Raw genomic sequence first — 18534 nt, 5'->3', positions numbered from 1 at the left:
TTTGTGATGGAAGAATCTAAGACTCAGTCCTGTGTAATCCTGATCCTCATTTGGGAGTTGAGGGTGCTCAGCAATTCACATGAATGTGGATATGCATTGTACAGCTTCCTGTAACCCAGCATGCGGAGCGGCATGGGAGAAAGCATGAAGGTGCTTGTTTGAACATGCAACAACTGCGTGATGGAGGCTGGCATCATGGGCTGATTGGAGGTGGGCATTGATGGCTCAATAGTGAATTAGAGATGATAGGTAGGGTGTGGATAGATCATTAATGGCTTGGAAAGTGAAGACAAGTAGCTTATGTTTTATGTGATAGAGAAGGTGGAGTCAGTAAAAAGATGCAAAGAGAAAGGCGACGTGGTCAAAGAAATATTGCAGAAATAGAGGGGACTTAGAAGGGTAACAGACTTGTCCCCAAATAATTTTTTATCTACTATGGCAGTTTCTGTGATCTTATGCATAATTGTAGTTAGATCTGAAATGTTATGCAGCTTTACAGAAATATGTTGGTGTCTGTTCTTAATTTATAAAGTACATGTGGCAGAAATTGCGTATGAGGTGGTAAAACAAAGTAATGGTATAAATGGGCTTAAATTGCAGCCAGGGCTGGTTAGGTTGGACATTAGAAAAAACTTTTTAACTGTCAGAGTGTTAAGCACTGGAATAAATTGCCTGCGGAGGTTGTGGAATCTCCATCACTGGAGATTTTTAAGAGCAGGTTAGACAAACACCTTTAAGAGATGGTCTAGATCAGTGGTTCCCAAACTGGGGTTCATGAACCCCTGGGGGTTCGAGAAATGTTACAGTGGGTTCTTGGGGAAAAATTCCCTAATGGCGGACAGAGCTGTCCCTAGGGACCCCGGGCAGCACGGGGCCAGCAGCCTTGAGCCCCTGGACTTCCAAGAGCTAAGCAGATCAAAGCACTGAGGAGATTTAAACTTCAAGACTCCTTATAAGAAATGGAAAGGGAGGTGGATATTTTTTGCTGTTTTTAAAATTAAATAGGCAGCTAGTCTTGTTTTTAAAATTATTATGAAGAACAAGTTTAAGCTTTGTTGTAACGTGTGTTGTTTGCCTGGACTGCTCAAGACCTGAATGCTTGTGTAGGAGGAACTCTTTGAGTTGGCTTCTTAAATACCTTCATGCTGTTTCACATCTGATACTCCTTGATGAAACGTAGGAGCCTTGTCTTATAACAGGCTTATTCAAAGTGATACAAACTATGAAAGTGAGATCTTGGAAGAGTGTTGCCATTTTTATAATGTCATAAAATACTGTAATGATTAATAATAAATAGTATGTAATAAGCATGTCATAAAAACAAATTTTATATTTCCAAGATCACTGCTTTTATAATTTATACTCAGTTAAAGAAGAAAATCCCTGGAAATATTCATTTTTAGGAGGGGGTTCGTGAGACTTGACATTGTAGTGAAAGGGGTTCACAGGTTGTTAAAGTTTGGGAACCACTTGTCTAGATAATACTTAGTCCTGCCATGAGTGCAGGGGACTGGACTAGATGACCTCTTGAGGTTCCTTCCAGTCCTATGATTCTATGAAATATGCCTTCTGTTTTGTTGCCCAGTTGGAGCATTTGCAAATAAAGGGGATAAATAACCTAACTTGATCCATCCTACAGATTAGTAACCTTAAAAACAGACCACAGTGAAATTAAAGGAACTCTATTCTGCCTTGAAAAGTGATGATAAATCTAAGTACTGGTGGCAGCATACGTGAAGTAAGGAAATCTTCTAAAATTCACATGTGCTTCCTCTTGAGGGGGAAGTATGTACGATAAATGAAGGTGTATCTTGAGACTGTGTATCTGAGATGAACTAGATAAACTGTCATTTTGACAATCTGTACACCTTTGGGCCTCTGTTGAGGCACCTGAACTGTAATTGAAGTTTTGGCTAGGACTGTAAATATCAAGTTTATCCCCTTAGGACCTGAACATTGCTTTAAAATGTAATAGTGAATGCATCTGTTGTGCTCACAGTAGTTGAAACTGTCTAGTAAGTAGTTTTAAAGATCTCATGTGTTGGAGCATTGGAGAGTCATTTCAACTTGTGCCCAGTTTTTTGGTGACTTGAAGTTCTGGTGGATTTCTGTATATCAGTGTTTCCTAAACTTGGGACGCCGCTTGTTTAGGGAAAGCCCCTGGCGGGCCGGGCCAGTTTGTTTACCTGCCGCGTCCGCAGGTCTGGCTGATCATGGCTCCCACTGGCCGGGGTTCGCTGCTCCAGGCCAATGGGAGCTGCTGGAAGCGGCGGCCAGTACGTCCCTTGGCCCGCTCCGCAGCTCCCATTGGCCTGGAGCAGCGAACCGCGGCCAGTGGGAGCCGCGATCGGACGGACCTGCGGACGCAGCAGGTAAACAAACCGGCCTGGTCTGCCTGGGGCTTTCCCTAAACAAGTGGTGTCCCAAGTTTGGGAAACACTGCGTATATTATTGAATGCTATACACTTTAAAAATTACTTTTTGCAAAACATGTATCCTAACGTTTGTACATTTGTTGGAGATATTTATTAATTGGGTTTTGGAGAAATACCTCCTTATGTTTTTGGAACAGCATTATCAATAAATTCATCTGTTTAAGAAAATACTTAAATTGTATTTAAAATTTTTAGTGACTGTGTCCTATTTATTAAATGTAACAGTCATGTACATCTTACATGAACACCAAAAATGCTCTGTGTGTGTATACACATGTTGGTCCTCCGTGATTCAATTGAAATCATAATGGTCTTAAAAAAAAATTAAAAGCAGTCTTTAAAAGACGCTCTTGAGTTCTGCCTGCTAATATAGGAAAACAGTGCTAAGCATTCAGTTTATGTTGGCTACAATTCAAGGTGAAGGTGAATGACTTACATTTTTGTGAGCTAGCTGTCTCATACCCGTTAAGGGTATGTTCAACAAACCCATTCAATATGAAAAGTGACTAGCTCAGAAATAAAAATAGATTTTATCTGAATGTGTGTTGAATCTTCTTAGTACCCAGGTAGTTTTGTATGCCATTTAAATTTCACACATCAAGTCAGCTTGATCTCGTCTATGTGATGATATGATGCTAATCGGTTGGTTGAGCTGCATGTTCTTTCTCCCAGCTTGGCAGGAAATACGCTAAATAATACTCCTAGTTTTCTATGCAGCTCTGGTCCTTGCAACTTTGCCAATATGTTTTCAACATTTCTCCTCCACTTTCTAAGAGAAATGCTGGTGAACTAAATGGCAGAGTCCCTAAGGACTGAACAACAGTGCTAGTAAATGGGGCAGAAGGGCTCACACTTGAAGGGAATGGGCAGAAGAGTCAGGACCCACTAGAGCACACTCCTGTCCAGAGCCTGGAATGGAACCAAAGATTCCTGAGTCTCACCATTCCCCTGTTGCAAATATCCGTGAACCCATTGACATAGCGTCCCATTCCCCTCTAGTACTGCTCCACACCGAGGACAACTACATACTACTACTATCAGCTATTCTGTTAGCTTAAATGGCAGAGGTCTGTGTGGTAGATCTAAAGGTTCCTGCCATGCTGATGAACCATGTGGGTGTCAAGATCCCACATGATGGAATTTCTGTTTTTTTACTTTGCTTTTTAAAAAACCTAGGAATGTACACCTACAAAACTATGTTAAAATAAAATTATTAAGGTTGCAAAGTCAAGCACTCAGAAGTTAGGAAATGCCAGGGGGCTACAGAGTTAGTGTGGAGGCACAATGCCTCTCTGCCTGAGTGACCCTGACCTTCTGCAGATCCCCTGAAATCAGTGATTCTGGAAGTGGAATCCCTGTTTGTTGTGCAGAGGAGCAAATCCCATCACCTCCCTCCCCAGTGGAACAAATTAAGGAAAACTCTGTGATCGGGACCTTGCAGAGGTTTCTTCCTGCTGTGAGACATTTTGCAGAAGCTGGCAACTTCTTCTCTTCATGATTTGTGGTCCTATTTGAGTATGTTTACCACAGCAAAAAGGAGCACATGTAGTGAATTCCCTGTACCATAGTCCATCATGTGTTAAGAGTTTAATTCATCTGGGTTCCTTAAGATCAACTGAGTCCATGCTGCTTGGAGTTGGAGGAAAGCCACCAAAGACCCTGGGCCTGAATCCAAATGATTCTTAAGAGCTGCTTTCCTCTCTTATCATATGGATGGATTCTGTTGCTGTCATGCATCTACGAAGAGTAACTTGCTGAGCTTGACTAACAATATTAATTTTAAAAGAAAACAAACAGAAATCCAGTGGTTTTTTTTCTCCATTCCCATTTTCCTTCTTACATCTAGTTGTAAAGGGGGAGAAAGGAGGAATAATGGTGTATATTAACATGCTTTGTTTCATGTCTATAGAAAGAGAGATTGTTCTTAACTACAGCCAGTTATAGATTCCCTGAGCATGCTTTGTGGCATTAACTTGACATATTCAGTAATGTATGTTTTCAATATACAGTATGATCATAGGAGGAGTCCTAGTTAGTGTTTCTGGCTGTCCGAATAAAGGAGGTAGGGAAAGATGGAAAGGTTTCTATCTAATTCTTCTAGAGTTAGTTCTGCTGAACTTCAGGGTCATGAATTACAATTTGGTTGTGTGGGTGCCACATTGCATTTAAAAAAAAAAAAAAAAAAAAGGCAGGGCTGGAATTTTTCGATTTATTGATCATTATTTAAATAATCACAAATCAGGCAAAATAAAAAATAGTGTTAGAGTAATAAAATGTTGGAAAACTTGATGAGAGAGGCTTACAATGACGTTCTGAAGAACAACCTTATCTACTTTAATTGCCTCTCTGTGCTTGAACTTATGTATCATGCTTGTATTGATATTTATTACCCCCAAGTAATGATATGAATAAAATGATTGGTGTTTTCTTATGAATCCATTTGGGGTTTAGATATATGGCTTAGAGCATGAGGAAATAGATTTTTTTTCCCTATCTGTCTATAGATATATGCTGCTGCTACGAGTTTCAGCTTACACAATTTAGTCGCATACATCTAAAGATAATGTCAAGTGCATTGAAGCTTCATGTTTATAAAAATAGGCGCTGTGAAGGCTTAAAATAAACAAATTGGTTTTGTTCTTATTAAATATACGTGATGCATAAATGGGTATATTACTTGATCACACATTTCAGTGGAACAAAGAATAGGCACTCTCATGTTACCATGATGGAAGCCAGAGAAGTGCCTAATTAAGTTACTGAAAACAGTACCATCACTTTTTACGTACCATGTTAACTGCTGATTATTTTTAAATTGTTTTTCCTTGATTGAAATGGACTTCAAGCAGCAGACTAGAAAAGCACTTTTTGAGCAGTTCAAATGGATCTGTACTGGATATAGCAAGGTCTCATGTCAGTGTGGTTTTAAGGGATTTAAATAAGAGTTTAGTTTTGAGCTGGCTGTCTTTTACGTTAAACCATCTGAAAATAACTTTAATTTTTTCCTGCAGGTAAATCAGGACGTTCACACTGCACAGAAACAGAGGTAAGAGAAATATCTCAAATTTCCTGTTGGTGTTTATTAATTCAGCACACCTCTTGCTACAAATTTCTCATAAGTGAAACTGCTGTATATTTTTATCCTACATTTATCATTACCAAGTCCTTCTATAAAATACAAAATGTATGTATGGCTTGTGTTAATAGCTACATAGTAAGGGAATACTTTGCTACAGGATACTCTGTCCTACATTCATAAAGGGAAGAAAGAAAGTGGGAAAGATTATGCAGGCAACATAAATTGGTTCAATTTTCAGCTAATTTATGTGTTGCATAATGCAGACATTATCTTATTTTGTATAGCTTCTTTCATAGAAACCATTTCCCAATACACTTACTTTAGCTGGCTCAAAGGTGGTAATGATTTGTACACTTACTGCATGATCTGAAGCAATTCAAGATGCCTGATGATTCTTTACACTTAGTTTGTCAAGAGTTGGGAGCAAAATAATCAGACTACTGCAAGATCATCATATTTGTGTGAGCAAAGTCCTCATGATTTGTAATACTCTTTTTAAAATTTCCCTTTCCAGAGCCAAGAAGCAAAGAAAGACTTTGCAAAAAATGAGCACTTATTAGTCTGGCCTTGAAAATATATTCTGTGCTGTCTGATGGCTGTGCTATATTAGGAAACCGGCAAGGGCTGCAGTGGTATTACTGATAGTGCTGGTAAATAAACAGATATTTTAGTATCCTCATGACCCATATAAGTTGCAACAAGTTATTTTGGTCAATGTATCAGCGGCTTTGTGTGTAATCATTTTGTTGACTTGTGACTGCTGAGATAGATTGTAGAACCACTTGTTCTTTCAGATGAATGTCAACAAAGGTTATGAATTTTCATTATAAAGGCATGTTTAGGAGATTAGAAATATACAAACAAGCGTTCGTCTGCTGCCTTTCATGAAATAATACATAATCCTTTTACCACACTTAAAGCTGGATATGAAGGTGATTAATATTGTTAAACCATGGAGAGCATTTCTCTCTACGAAGTAAACACCATGTTGAGTAAAGGCAAATATAATTTTCTAAATATTTGCTTAGCATATATTCAATTGATATGTGACCAGTGTCAAACAAACAAAATAAATAAAATGTGTTTAAAGGTTGCTTTAAAAATATTCAGTACATGATCAGAATAGATGTAAATATTCTCAATTATATTAAAATATACTAAAGTACAAGACTCTCTTACCACATATCAATACAGATGATACTTTGTATACATTCATTACATTTCTTTTTTAATTTGCCATAATTTTTTGAGTACATAAATACTATGGAGCAGATTCTTAGTCCTAGTTCCTGTACACATGTAATATGGCTATCGGTGGCCAGTTGGGATTTCCCCTGACAGAGGGAAATTCTCAACTGACATAAAGACAGCAGAACTCTCCTATGCCAAACTCCACTCTTCCTCATAGTATTAGGGCATGATGGAGGTGAGGAGAGATGGGCTGGGAACAGGACGGAGTGTTGCTCCCCTACAGCAATTCTTAGCTGATGCATGGTTTTTAGGGTCCATAGCCAGCTGCTGTAGGTAGATAAGAACAGCTCTCAGCCTTCTCCAATTTACATTTTGGCTGGGGCAGGTTGAGAATCGGGGGCAGTTTCTTTGGTACCACGAGTGTATCTTGACACAGGATTGACAAAGTATTGACATACTTGTCAAAGTATGAGTATTCTTATGTTCAAATTATCATCTCATCACATTCATACGTTAATTCCAAGACCTTATGTAATACTATTCTGTACTAACTGTTCTGTACTAACTGCTTGACATCAGCTGCTAACAGTCTGAGTTTACACATAGATTAAAAATTCCCAAATTACATTAAAATTTGCAGACTAAATTATCCATTTTCTCTTTTAAAGAAATAGTCTTGTTTTGAAATAATTACAGTTGCTATGATAGTCACATCTCTAAGGATATGTCTACACTGCAAAAAAACACCCATAGCAGCGAGTCTTATAGCCCATGTCTATAGACTCAGGCTCTCAGGGCTCACGCTACAGTGCTAAAAATAGCTATGTGGACGTTCGAGATTGGGCTCTGACCCACCGCCTCTCCTTGGCTTCAGAACCTGAGCTCCAGCCCGAACTGGAACATCTACATAGTTATTTTTATCACTGGAGTGCGAGCCTCAGTCTGTAGACTATGGCCCTGAGGCTTGCTGCCACAGGTTTGGAGGGGTTTTTTGTTTGTTTTTTGTTTTTGTTTTGCTGTGTAGACATGCCTTAAGTGACCATCAAGACATTATTTTTTGTAAATTGAAACAACCTTCTCAGACTTCTTGTTCTGTCCAAATGATCTCAGAAAATGTGTCCTGTCATGATTTTGAGAAATTGTACATGTTCCAGGAAAATAAATTTGGAAATTACAGAGCAGTCTGGTCCTCGTCCCATAAGTTTGTTATGGGAAAATCTGAATTGCACTGAGCTCCAAAGTCTGCAAAGCTTTGCCTATGTTTGAGTTTATTCCTCTGCTTCTGTCACCTGCCACTCATTTGTTTCTATGTTCATGGTGGTGATGATTTGGCTCCAAATTTGATTAAAATTTTGGGGGGGAGGTTAGACCAAGGGGGTATCATTGGGGCCTGTCTGCTCTGATTCCATTTTAATTTTCTTTTAAACTTGCACAGCTGTCTAACTGAGCACGCTGGCTTTACTGTCAGTACCTAAAACTTTGCCTACGTGTAGAGGCAATGCCTAAGTTTTAATTAGAGTGTTATGTATTTTTTCATCAATAACATATATGGAAATGATAGAAAATCCTCCTACAATATTTAAGTAGTTTTATAAGCAAGGAAACAAAATTAGAGCATATAAATGGTAAAAAGTAAAATGCTAGACTAGATGGACCATGGGTCTGATCCAATATGGCAATTCCTTTGCCCCTAAATCAAAACATTAAACCGAGTCACAGTTTGTGGTGTTAACTGCTAAATTACATTTTTAAAGTATGGCTGTATCCTACCACTGTCATCCATCTGTAGTGATTGCTGCTGTTTGCCCTTCATGCTTATATCATAGTCGTCTTTAACCTATGGCAAACAGGTGTCTGTGGTGCTTTGATGCTAAACTCTCTCTGAATACTTCAAATACATTTAAAAATAGGGCCTTCCATATTCTCCACACCAGAGCTCTTATTTCAGTCTGTTTCTGTGCTCTAAAAGACAACCCTACATAGGTTTACATTGGTTCCTATTGGGAAGATTTTCTACAGCCACAGAAAATGTAGTGGTCTCAGTCCTTCTTTATTTTTAGTTTCCTTTTTTTAGAGTCTGCCCAGACAGTTGTGATCAATCTCAGCATCCCCTTTTGAAGATGAGTGTAGGATTATATAGAAACTCGGAATTAATGATTTAGAGTACATGCTATTAATATTCCCAAATTAAGTTTTTGTTAAATTTCCATTCTGTTTTTATATTTTAATTCCTGTTTTGGCAACTGCACATGTGGTATTGTTTTTAATAAGTAGGACTGGTCAAAACATTTCAGAAGAAACATTTTCCCATTGGAAAATGAGAAGCTTTTTTTAATTGAAATTTCTATTGGGAAAATCTAATTGAAATGTGTTGCATTAGGTCAGCCTATAATTAAACGCTTGTTTCTGGTCTGGTCAACGTTAATCTCTGCATCTGCCTGAGCTGCCACTGTGTTTCATGGGAGTTGTGGTTCTTTGTTCCATGATGCCCTCATTCTTCCCTATGGACCCTGCTCCATGGCCAACCCAGATCTCCCAGAATGCAACTTTTCTCTCTCTCTTTTGTCTTAGGCAAAACATTTCAATTTGAGAATGTCAGAAAGTGTTGTTTCAAATTAAAATTTTGAAAGAAAACATTTTGATATTTCTGAATCTGAAATGTTTTTGATCTTTTTGTTCTGCAATTTTTTTTTGATATCTCAAATTTTTATCCCTACAAGGTGGGTGAGGTAATATCTTTTATTGTACCAACTTCTGTTGGTGAGAGAGTAGGGTGACCAGATGTCTTGAATTTATAGGGACAGTCCCAATATTCTAGGCTTTTTCTTATATAGGCGCCATTAACCCCCCACCCAGTCCTGATTTTTCACACTTGCTTTCTGGTCACCCTCTGAGAGAGACAAGCTTTCAAGCTACACAGAGCTCTTCTTCAGGTCTGGGAAGGTACTAAGAGAAGAATTTACTAATATCCTGGGACCTACATGGCTACAACAGCACTGCATACAGCAATGTGAGTAATGCTGTCAGTTATGTCCCAATTCATATAAGGTTCAATCCTGTGAAGTACCAAGCATGCTTAACTTGTGGGATTGTGCCAATAGAGAACATTTATTTTCATCCTTTAAGGGTCATGTATTTCAGGTAATACTTAAGGATAAATATTGATCTTGCATTAATACAATACTTCTGTGACACTCAATACCTGACCTCCAAACTCCTCTCAAATTACTTCATAATCACATTACAGTTATATACAAATACTTGAGTAACAAACAAATGCAGAACATAAGAGGATTTATCTTTGGTTTGTTTGCTATGCTAATGAGCTTATCTTTCAGACAGGGGTGTTTTTTTCTTAATTTGGATGTGTGTTTACTACCTATCAGGAGGGACAGACTTTCTAGAGTAAAATGGGATTCCGCATTCTTTAATGTTGCCTCACCCTTTCCAGTCAACAATTTCATTAAGATAAACAGTAAATACTGTGTTGCAGAACCAATAACACTTTTGACTAAGTTGATCCGGTGATAATTGCAGCCTACTCTATGTCCAGAAGCTTTAAGGATAGAAGAATATGGTGGTGTTCTAGATTAATTCCTTTGTAGTGGCTTCTCTATGACACAGTTGCTAGTATACATCTTTCAGGTTTTATAAAGTCTACAAGGCCTGAAATAACACAAGATCTAGGGTGAAATCCTGCCTCCATTGAAATGGATGGTAAAACTTCCAGTGGGTTCAGAAGGGCCAGGATTTCACCCTGGGTCTTCTGACAGCATTTCAGTTCCTAGATGGTCAGAGTGCCATCATTTTTTACTCCAATAAATTGATCCTTGAGGCATTTAGTTTGTGAAAAACATAAACAGCAAGACATTTTGATTTGTGCATTTCTGGAATCCAAAAGCGCACAGCTCAGTTCTTTGCTTACAAAGATGCCAGGAAGAGCCAGTAAATTTACACAGTCTTCATACTCTGTTAAATGTAGAAGTTAAATAAAAGGTGTGAATTTAGTCCATGGGCCTTTACAGAATTGTCTCATTCTGAGAAAATGATAGTTATTTTGAATTGTCTTTATTTTTATACAGGGCCCTTCATGTATCATTTCGGTTTATATGTTGTGACTGAAATGGCACTTTGCTTTGTTCTGAGATGCATAGCATTAGTAGCTATGTGCCAATAGCAACAATTGCATGGCTGAGTTGACTTGGCTACAATCTGATTGCACAGTTAGGTTGCAAGGATAAACTACGTTTTTTGGTCCTAGGGTGTTGACAGCCTGTGTACAATTTGATGGTTCCTGGTGTAGCCCAAACTTTCTCTGCTGTCTCATATTAAAACATATTTGGAACATCAGTATGAGATTAATGGCTGTCATGTTTGATTATTTTGTTCGATACATATTTAGGATTTGTTTTTGCTATGTACAAGTAAGTTTAATCTAAAAAATTTTTGTATGACAAATAGCTGTAAGGTTTTTGGCGGGAACAGATGGCACTATTGGTATCTCTGAAAAATCTGCTGAGTATATAGAGCAACAGAAGTAGGTACAGTGCCTCCTGTATATGAAGATCTATGGAAGTGACTAAGGGCTTGTCTACACTACAAAATTAGGTCGGATTTATAGAAGCCGGTTTTATAGAAACCGGTTTTATGCAGCCGACTGTGTGTGTCCCCACATAAAATGCTCTAAGTGCATGAAGTCGGCGGACCGCGTCCACAGTACCGAGGCTAGCGTCGACTTCCGGCGCATTGCACTATGGGTGCCTATGGGTACCTATCCCACAGTTCCCGGAGTCTCCGGCGCCCATTGGAATTATGGGTTGAGATCGCAATGCCCGAATGATGCAAAGCAGTGCCGCGGGGGGTTCTGGGTACATTGCGTCACGCCCCTCCCCCGCCGTCACAGCAACGGCAGACAATAGATTCGCGCCTTTTTACCTGGGTTACCTGTGCAGACAACATACCACGCCAAGCATGGAGCCCGCTCAGCTCAGCTCACCGTCACCATATGTCTTCCGGGTGCCGGCAAACGTGGGACTGCATTGCTAAACAGCAGCAGCAGCTTACTGCCTTTTGGCGGTAGACGGTGCAGCATGAGTAGTAGCCTTCATCGGCGCTCGGGATGCTGGTAGCTGTGGGGCTGGCAGCCGTAGGGCTGCATTGCACCAGCCCCTTGCCTTTTGGCAGTAGATGGTTTATTACGACTGGTAACCGTCCTGTCAGTATTGTCTGCTGAGCATCCAGAAGAGGCCGAGGGCGATCTGGGTGCTCAGCAGATCTGAAAGAAGAGCTTTCCTCAGGTCTGAAAGCAAGTAAATTTACAGGTTGCCTGAAATGCTCATAGATGTCCTCGTTGGACAATGATGGTTACCAGTCGTAGTATACTATTTGCTGCCAAGTATTGTCTGCTAAGCACCCAGAAAAGGCCGAGGGCGATCTGGGTGCTGGCAGACATGTGGCTGGCACACGTGGGGCTACATTGCTACACAGCAGCAACCCCTTGCCTTTAACCGTCCTCGTTGGACAATGATGGTTACCAGTCGTAGTATACTATTTGCTGCCAAGTATTGGCTGCCAAGCACCCAGAAAATGCCGAGGGCTATCAGTCATGCTGCACTGTCGTCTTAAGATGTAAAAAATAGATTTGTGTTTTATTCATTTCCTTCCCCCCTCCCTCCGTCAAATAAACGGCCCGCTAAACCCAGGCTTAGGAGTTCAATCTCTGGGGGGGGGGGGCATTCTGTGTGACAGTTGTTTGTATTTCTCCCTGATGCACAGCCACCTTTCTTGATTTTAATTCCCTGTACCTGTACGCCATGTCGTCAGTCGCCCGCCCCTCCCTCCCTTCCTCCCTTCTTCCCCTGGTCTTTAGATACTAGTTTCGCGCCTTTTTTCAGACCAGACGCCATAGCTAGCACTGGGATCATGGAGCCCGCTCAGATCACCGCGGCAATTATGAGCACTATGAACACCACGCGCATTGTCCTGGAGTATATGCAGAGCCTGGACATGCCAAAACAAAACCAGGAGGACCAGCTGAGGAGGAGGAGGCGATTGCAGCGCGGCGACGATAGTGATGAGGAAATTGACATGGACCTCTCACAAGGCACAGGCCCCAGCAATGTGGAAATCATGGTGTTACTGGGGCAGGTTCATGCCATGGAACGCCGATTCTGGGCCCGGGAAACAAGCACAGACTGGTGGGACTGCATCGTGTTGCAGGTCTGGGACGATTCCCAGTGGCTGCGAAACTTTCGCATGCGTAAGGGCACTTTCATGGAACTTTGTGACTTGCTTTCCCCTGCCCTGAAGCGCCAGAATACCAGGATGAGAGCAGCCCTCACAGTTGAGAAGCGAGTGGCGATAGCCCTGTGGAAGCTTGCAACGCCAGACAGCTACCGGTCAGTCGGGAATCAATTTGGAGTGGGCAAATCTACTGTGGGGGCTGCTGTGATCCAAGTTGCCAGGGCAATGAGAGGCCTGGTGATATCCAGGGTAGTGACTCTGGGAAATGTGCAGGACATAGTGGATGGCTTTGCTGCAATGGGATTCCCAAACTGTGGTGGGGCGATAGACGGAACCCATATCCCTATCTTGGCACCGGCGCACCAAGCCACCGAGTACATAAACCGCAAGGGGTACTTTTCAATGCTGCTGCAAGCCCTGGTGGATCACAAGGGACGTTTCACCGACATCAACGTGGGCTGGCCGGGAAGGGTACATGATGCTCGCGTCTTCAGGCACTCTCTTCTGTTTCGAAAGCTGGAGGAAGGGACTTTCTTCCCGGACCAGAAAATAACCATTGGGGATGTTGAAATGCCTATCGTGATCCTTGGGGACCCAGCCTACCCCTTAATGCCATGGCTCATGAAGCCATACACAGGCAGCCTGGACAGGAGTCAGGACCTGTTCAACTACAGGCTGAGCAAGTGCCGAATGGTGGTGGAATGTGCATTTGGGCGTTTAAAAGCGCGCTGGCGCAGCTTACTGACTCGCTGTGACCTCAGCGAAAAGAATATCCCCATTGTTATTGCTACTTGCTGTGCGCTCCACAATATCTGTGAGAGTAAGGGGGAGACATTTATGGCGGGGTGGGAGGTAGAGGCAAATCGCCTGGCCGCTGATTACGCGCAGCCAGACACCAGGTCGGTTAGAGCAGCACAGCAGGGCGCGGTGCGCATCAGAGAGGCTTTGAAAACTAGTTTTGTGACTGGGCAGGATTTGGTGTGAAACTTCTGTTTGTTTCTCCTTGATGAAATCGCAGCCCCCCCCACGCACCCGGTTAACTCTACTACCCTGTAAACCAAGCACCCCAACCTCCCCTACCCTCCCCTCTTCAAGCACCACTTGCAGAGGCAATAAAGTCATTGTTACTTCACATTCATGCATTCTTTATTAATTGAGCACACAACTAGGGGGATAATTGCAAAGGTAGCCCGGGATGGGTGGGGGAGGAGGGAAGCAGCACACAACTAGGGGGATAATTGCAAAGGTAGCCTGGGATGGGTGGGGGAGGAGGGAAGGAAAAGGACACACTGCACTTTAAAACTTATTGCTGTGGAAATCATCTAGGGTGGAGTGATTGGGTGGCCGGAGGCCCCCCCACCGTGTTCTTGGGCGTCTGGGTGAGGAGGCAATGGGACTTGGGGAGGAGGGCTGGTGGTTACAGAGGGGCTGTAGCGGCGGTCTCTGCTCCTGCTGTTGGTTACAGAGGGGCTGTAGCGGCGGTCTCTGCTCCTGCTGTTGGTTACAGAGGGGCTGTAGCGGCGGTCTCTGCTCCTGCTGCCTTTCCTGCAGCTCAACCATACGCAGGAGCATATCACTTTGATGCTCCAGCAGCCGGAGCATCGACTCTTGCTTTCTGAGTACAAGTTCACGCCACTTTTCCTCTTCAGCCTGCGTTTCAGCCTGCCACCTCTCCTCTCGCTCATATTGGGCTTTTTTAAAATCAGTCATTGACTGCCTCCACGCATTCTGCTGTGCTCTGTCAGCGTGGGAGGCAGTCTGTAGTTCAGTGAACATTTCGTCATGCGTCCTTCGCTTCCTTCTTCGAATATTCACTAGCCTCTGTGAAGGTGAAACATTTGCAGCTGGTGGAGGAGAAGGGAGAGTTGTTTAAAAAAGATACATTTCTGAGAACAATGGGTACACTCTTTCACGTTAGATTTTGCTGTTCACATCACACAGCACATGTGCTTTCGTTACAAGGTCGCATTTTTCCTCTTATATTGAGGGACTGCCGGTTTGGTGTGAGAGATCACTCACGCAGTGCCAGGCCACAGATTTCAGCTTGCAGGCAGCCATGGTAAGACACAGTCTTTGGGCTTTTTTAACCTTGTTAACAAGTGGGGATGGTTTAAAACAGTACTGCTCTCATTAACCATACCAAGCACCCGTTGGGTTGGCCATTTAAAATGGGTTTGCAATGTAAAAGGAGGGGCTGAGGTTTAAGGTTTAACATGCAGCACAAACCCAACTAACTCCCCTCCCCCACACACCCAATTCTCTGGGTTGGTCACTTCACCCCTCCCCCCCACCGCGTGGTTAACAGCGGGGAATATTTCTGTTCAGCAGAGCAGGAAGGGGCACCTCTGAATGTCCCCTTAATAAAATCGCCCCATTTCAACCAGGTGACCGTGAATGATATCACTCTCCTGAGGATAACAAAGAGCGATAAGGAATGGATGTTGTCTGCATGCCAGCAAACACCGGGACCATACGCTGCCATGCTTTGTTATGCAATGATTCCAGACTATGTGCTACTGGCCTGGCGTGGTAAAGTGTCCTACCATGGCGGACGGGATAAGGCAGCCCTCCCCAGAAACCTTTTGCAAAGGCTTTGGGAGTACATGAAGGAGAGCTTTCTGGAGATGTCCCTGGAGGATTTCCGCTCCATCCCCATACACGTTAACAGACTTTTCCAGTAGCTGTACTGGCCGCGATTGCCAGGGCAAATTAATCATTAATCATTAAACACGCTTGTTTTTAAACCATGTGTAATATTTACAAAGGTACACTCACCAGAGGTCCCCTGTGTGCCCACAGGGTCTTGGGTGAGTTCGGGGGTTACTGGTTCCAGGTCCAGGGTGACAAACATATCCTGGCTGTTGGGGAAACTGGTTTCTCCGCTTCCTTGCTGCTGTGAGCTATCTATGATGTTCTCTCCATCCTCATCTTCCTCGTCCGCCGAACCCGCTTCCCTGTCTCCAGAGAGGGACTGATAGCACACGCTTGGGCTACTGGTGGCTGCACCCCCTAGAATGGCATTCAGCTCCTCGTAGTAGCGGCATGTTTGCGGCTCAGCCCCGGACCTTCCGTTTGCGTCTCTGGCTTTGTGGTAGGCTTGCCTTAGCTCCTTAATTTTCACGCGGCACTGCTGTGCGTCCCTGTTATGGCCTCTGTCCTTCATGGCCTTGGAGATCTTTTCTAATGTTTTGCCATTTCTTTTACTGTTTCGGAGTTCGGCCAGCACTGCTTCATCTCCCCAGATGGCGATCAGATCCCGTACCTCCCGTTCGGTCCAGGCTGGAGCTCTTTTGCGATCCTGGGACTGGGACTGGGACTCCATCACGGTTACCTGTGCTGATGAGCTCTGCGTGGTCACCTGTGCTCTCCACGCTGAGCAAACAGGAAATGAAATTCAAACGTTCGCGGGGCTTTTCCTGTCTACCTGGCCAGTGCATCTGAGATGAGAGCGCTGTCCAGAGCGGTCACAATGAAGCACTGTGGGATAGCTCCCGGAGGCCACTAATGTCGAATTCCGTCCTCACTACCCAATTCCGACCCCCATAAGGCCGATTTTATCGCTAATCCCCTCGTCGAGGTGGTGTAAAGAAACCGGTTTAAAGGGCCCTTTAAGTCGAAAGAAAGGGCTTCGTCGTGTAAACGTGTCCAGGCTTAAGTCGACTTAACGCAGCTAAAGTCGACCTAAACTCGTAGTGTAGACCAGGCCTAAGGGTACATCTATACTGCAATAAAAGAAATCCTTGGTACTCAGTCTCAGAGCCCGGGTGAATTGGCTCAGGCTAGGGCTGCTGGGGTAAAAATAGTAGTGTAGACATTTGTGCTGAGGTGGGAGCCTGCGTTCTGAGACAACTCCCCCCACCCCCGCTTGCAGGTTTTCAGAGCTTGGGCTCCCATCTGAGCCTGAACATCTACACTGCAATTTTATAGCCCCACAGCTCAAGCCCTGCGTGCGTCAGTCAGCTGAAGTGGGTCTTTTATTGCAGCGCAGGCATACCCTAAAAGAGCACGATTGTAAAATAGCCAACATAGAAAATAATTGGAGAACAGGGCAATTGGAGAATTAAGAATCTTGATGGTAAGGGGCAAAAATTATCCTTTTTGAACAAAAGGAGTCAGATCAGTTGCCTTGTGTACTTGGATTTTGCTCCAGTTGTATTTTAGTGCTGGTAATAGACAATTCTGAATAAAAAATGCTGGGGGTTTGAAGCCAATATTTTCACATTCTTACTGATATTTTAAATATATGAAGTGTAATACATGTAAGAATTGGAAAAATAATTTAAAGGGTTGGATTTCAAAATGCAAAGTTAAGGCATGACTGACAGTTCTGAAATTCCTGCTCTTCCATCCTCATGAAGATATGCCAAGTAGTATTTAAGGGTTACTTTTTCCAGAGTATGCCAGCATTTTGCTGTCATGAAATAGGTACTTTGTCCATGTTTCTATTTGGTGTGGCCTACTTTTTTTTTTTTTTTTTTTTTTTCAGAGTATTTGATACTACAGAATTAGGAGCTGAGAATTAGGGACTCAAATTTTATTGCTTTGCAGTTACAGCATTTCAGATCTCAAACTTTTGAGTTTGACAAATAAAATACTGGATGCTTTTCTACAGAATGATGACTCTTGTTTTACTTAATCCTGGACAAAAGTCTATTATTAATAGTTGAAAATGATTGACCTCCATGAGCAGACTTACAAGAAATGAGATAAGCCTCATGCAATGATTATCATCAAAGTAATTTTTTTTTTTTTAGATACCATATTTTCTTTGTTGCGTGAACAGAAGCTGAATGCTCTTTGAGGGAGAGAGCTTAGGGACAGGTCTGTGATGCCATTGTCTGAGTTTACATAGGGCCGCATATATTTGTGAATGAAGTAAGATGCACTAGAAACTCCTCCAGAACTCTAAATATGGTCAGTTCCATTAGAAATGCTTGCCTGACAGTTGCTATCCAATGATATGATGTTGACTTTTTGGCCCAGGGAAAAAACAACAAGGACATCCTCTTCCTCCTGTTCTTCTTCAACATTTTCAGTACTTGTTTATATTTTTTGCTCCCACATCTGGTGATATCAAAGTGCACAAAAGATTTACATGTAGGCAGACTAGAGCATGCAAATCTTAAGTAAATTGAAAAAGGTCATGGAGCAAAGAAAGGAAATGTAGTCTCAAGGCCCAGTCTTGTGCTCTAACCACTTGACCAGGCTCCCTTTTTCACTTATTCTCTTAGACTGTCATTTTTCCCCCTCTGTGGAATGGTAAAAATAGTCAGGCTCATTTTCTCTTGCCCAAGTGCAACTGGATGCTGCTTTTCATCTCTGCAGCCAACTTAAGATGTTTGGTTGAACAATAAGGCTTTGGGTTTTCATTCATTTCTTCATTGTCCTGCAAGAAAGCAAAGAACAAACAAACAAATCCTATTCTTTTGCTTCCTCCCATAGGCTGCGAGTGATATTCCCACGTGGTGCCCGGGCACCAGCAATATTCAGAGCCCAGGAGCCCAGCTCCACCAATATTTGGGGCCGGGTGCCCCTCTGCCCCGTGCCTCCCCGAGTGTCCCCTGACCCCCTCTTGCCTTCCCAGGG

At 42.6% G+C, this 18534-nt stretch overlaps 1 protein-coding gene across 1 annotated transcript in view; it reads left to right on the top strand.

Moving 5' to 3' along the window:
* Positions 1–18534, top strand: part of SPIRE1 (spire type actin nucleation factor 1) — a 190464-nt gene that overhangs the window by 18337 nt on the left and 153593 nt on the right. Inside the window, exon 2 of the mRNA XM_065399520.1 lies at positions 5447–5481. Coding sequence (XP_065255592.1) covers positions 5447–5481 — 35 coding nt within the window. The remainder of the gene's footprint in view (positions 1–5446; positions 5482–18534) is intronic.

The sequence above is a fragment of the Emys orbicularis genome, chromosome 2, assembly GCF_028017835.1.
Source record: "Emys orbicularis isolate rEmyOrb1 chromosome 2, rEmyOrb1.hap1, whole genome shotgun sequence".
NCBI lineage: Eukaryota > Metazoa > Chordata > Testudines > Emydidae > Emys > Emys orbicularis.
Note: the sequence above shows the minus strand (reverse complement) of the source record. Positions and strands in the feature narration are given on the sequence as shown.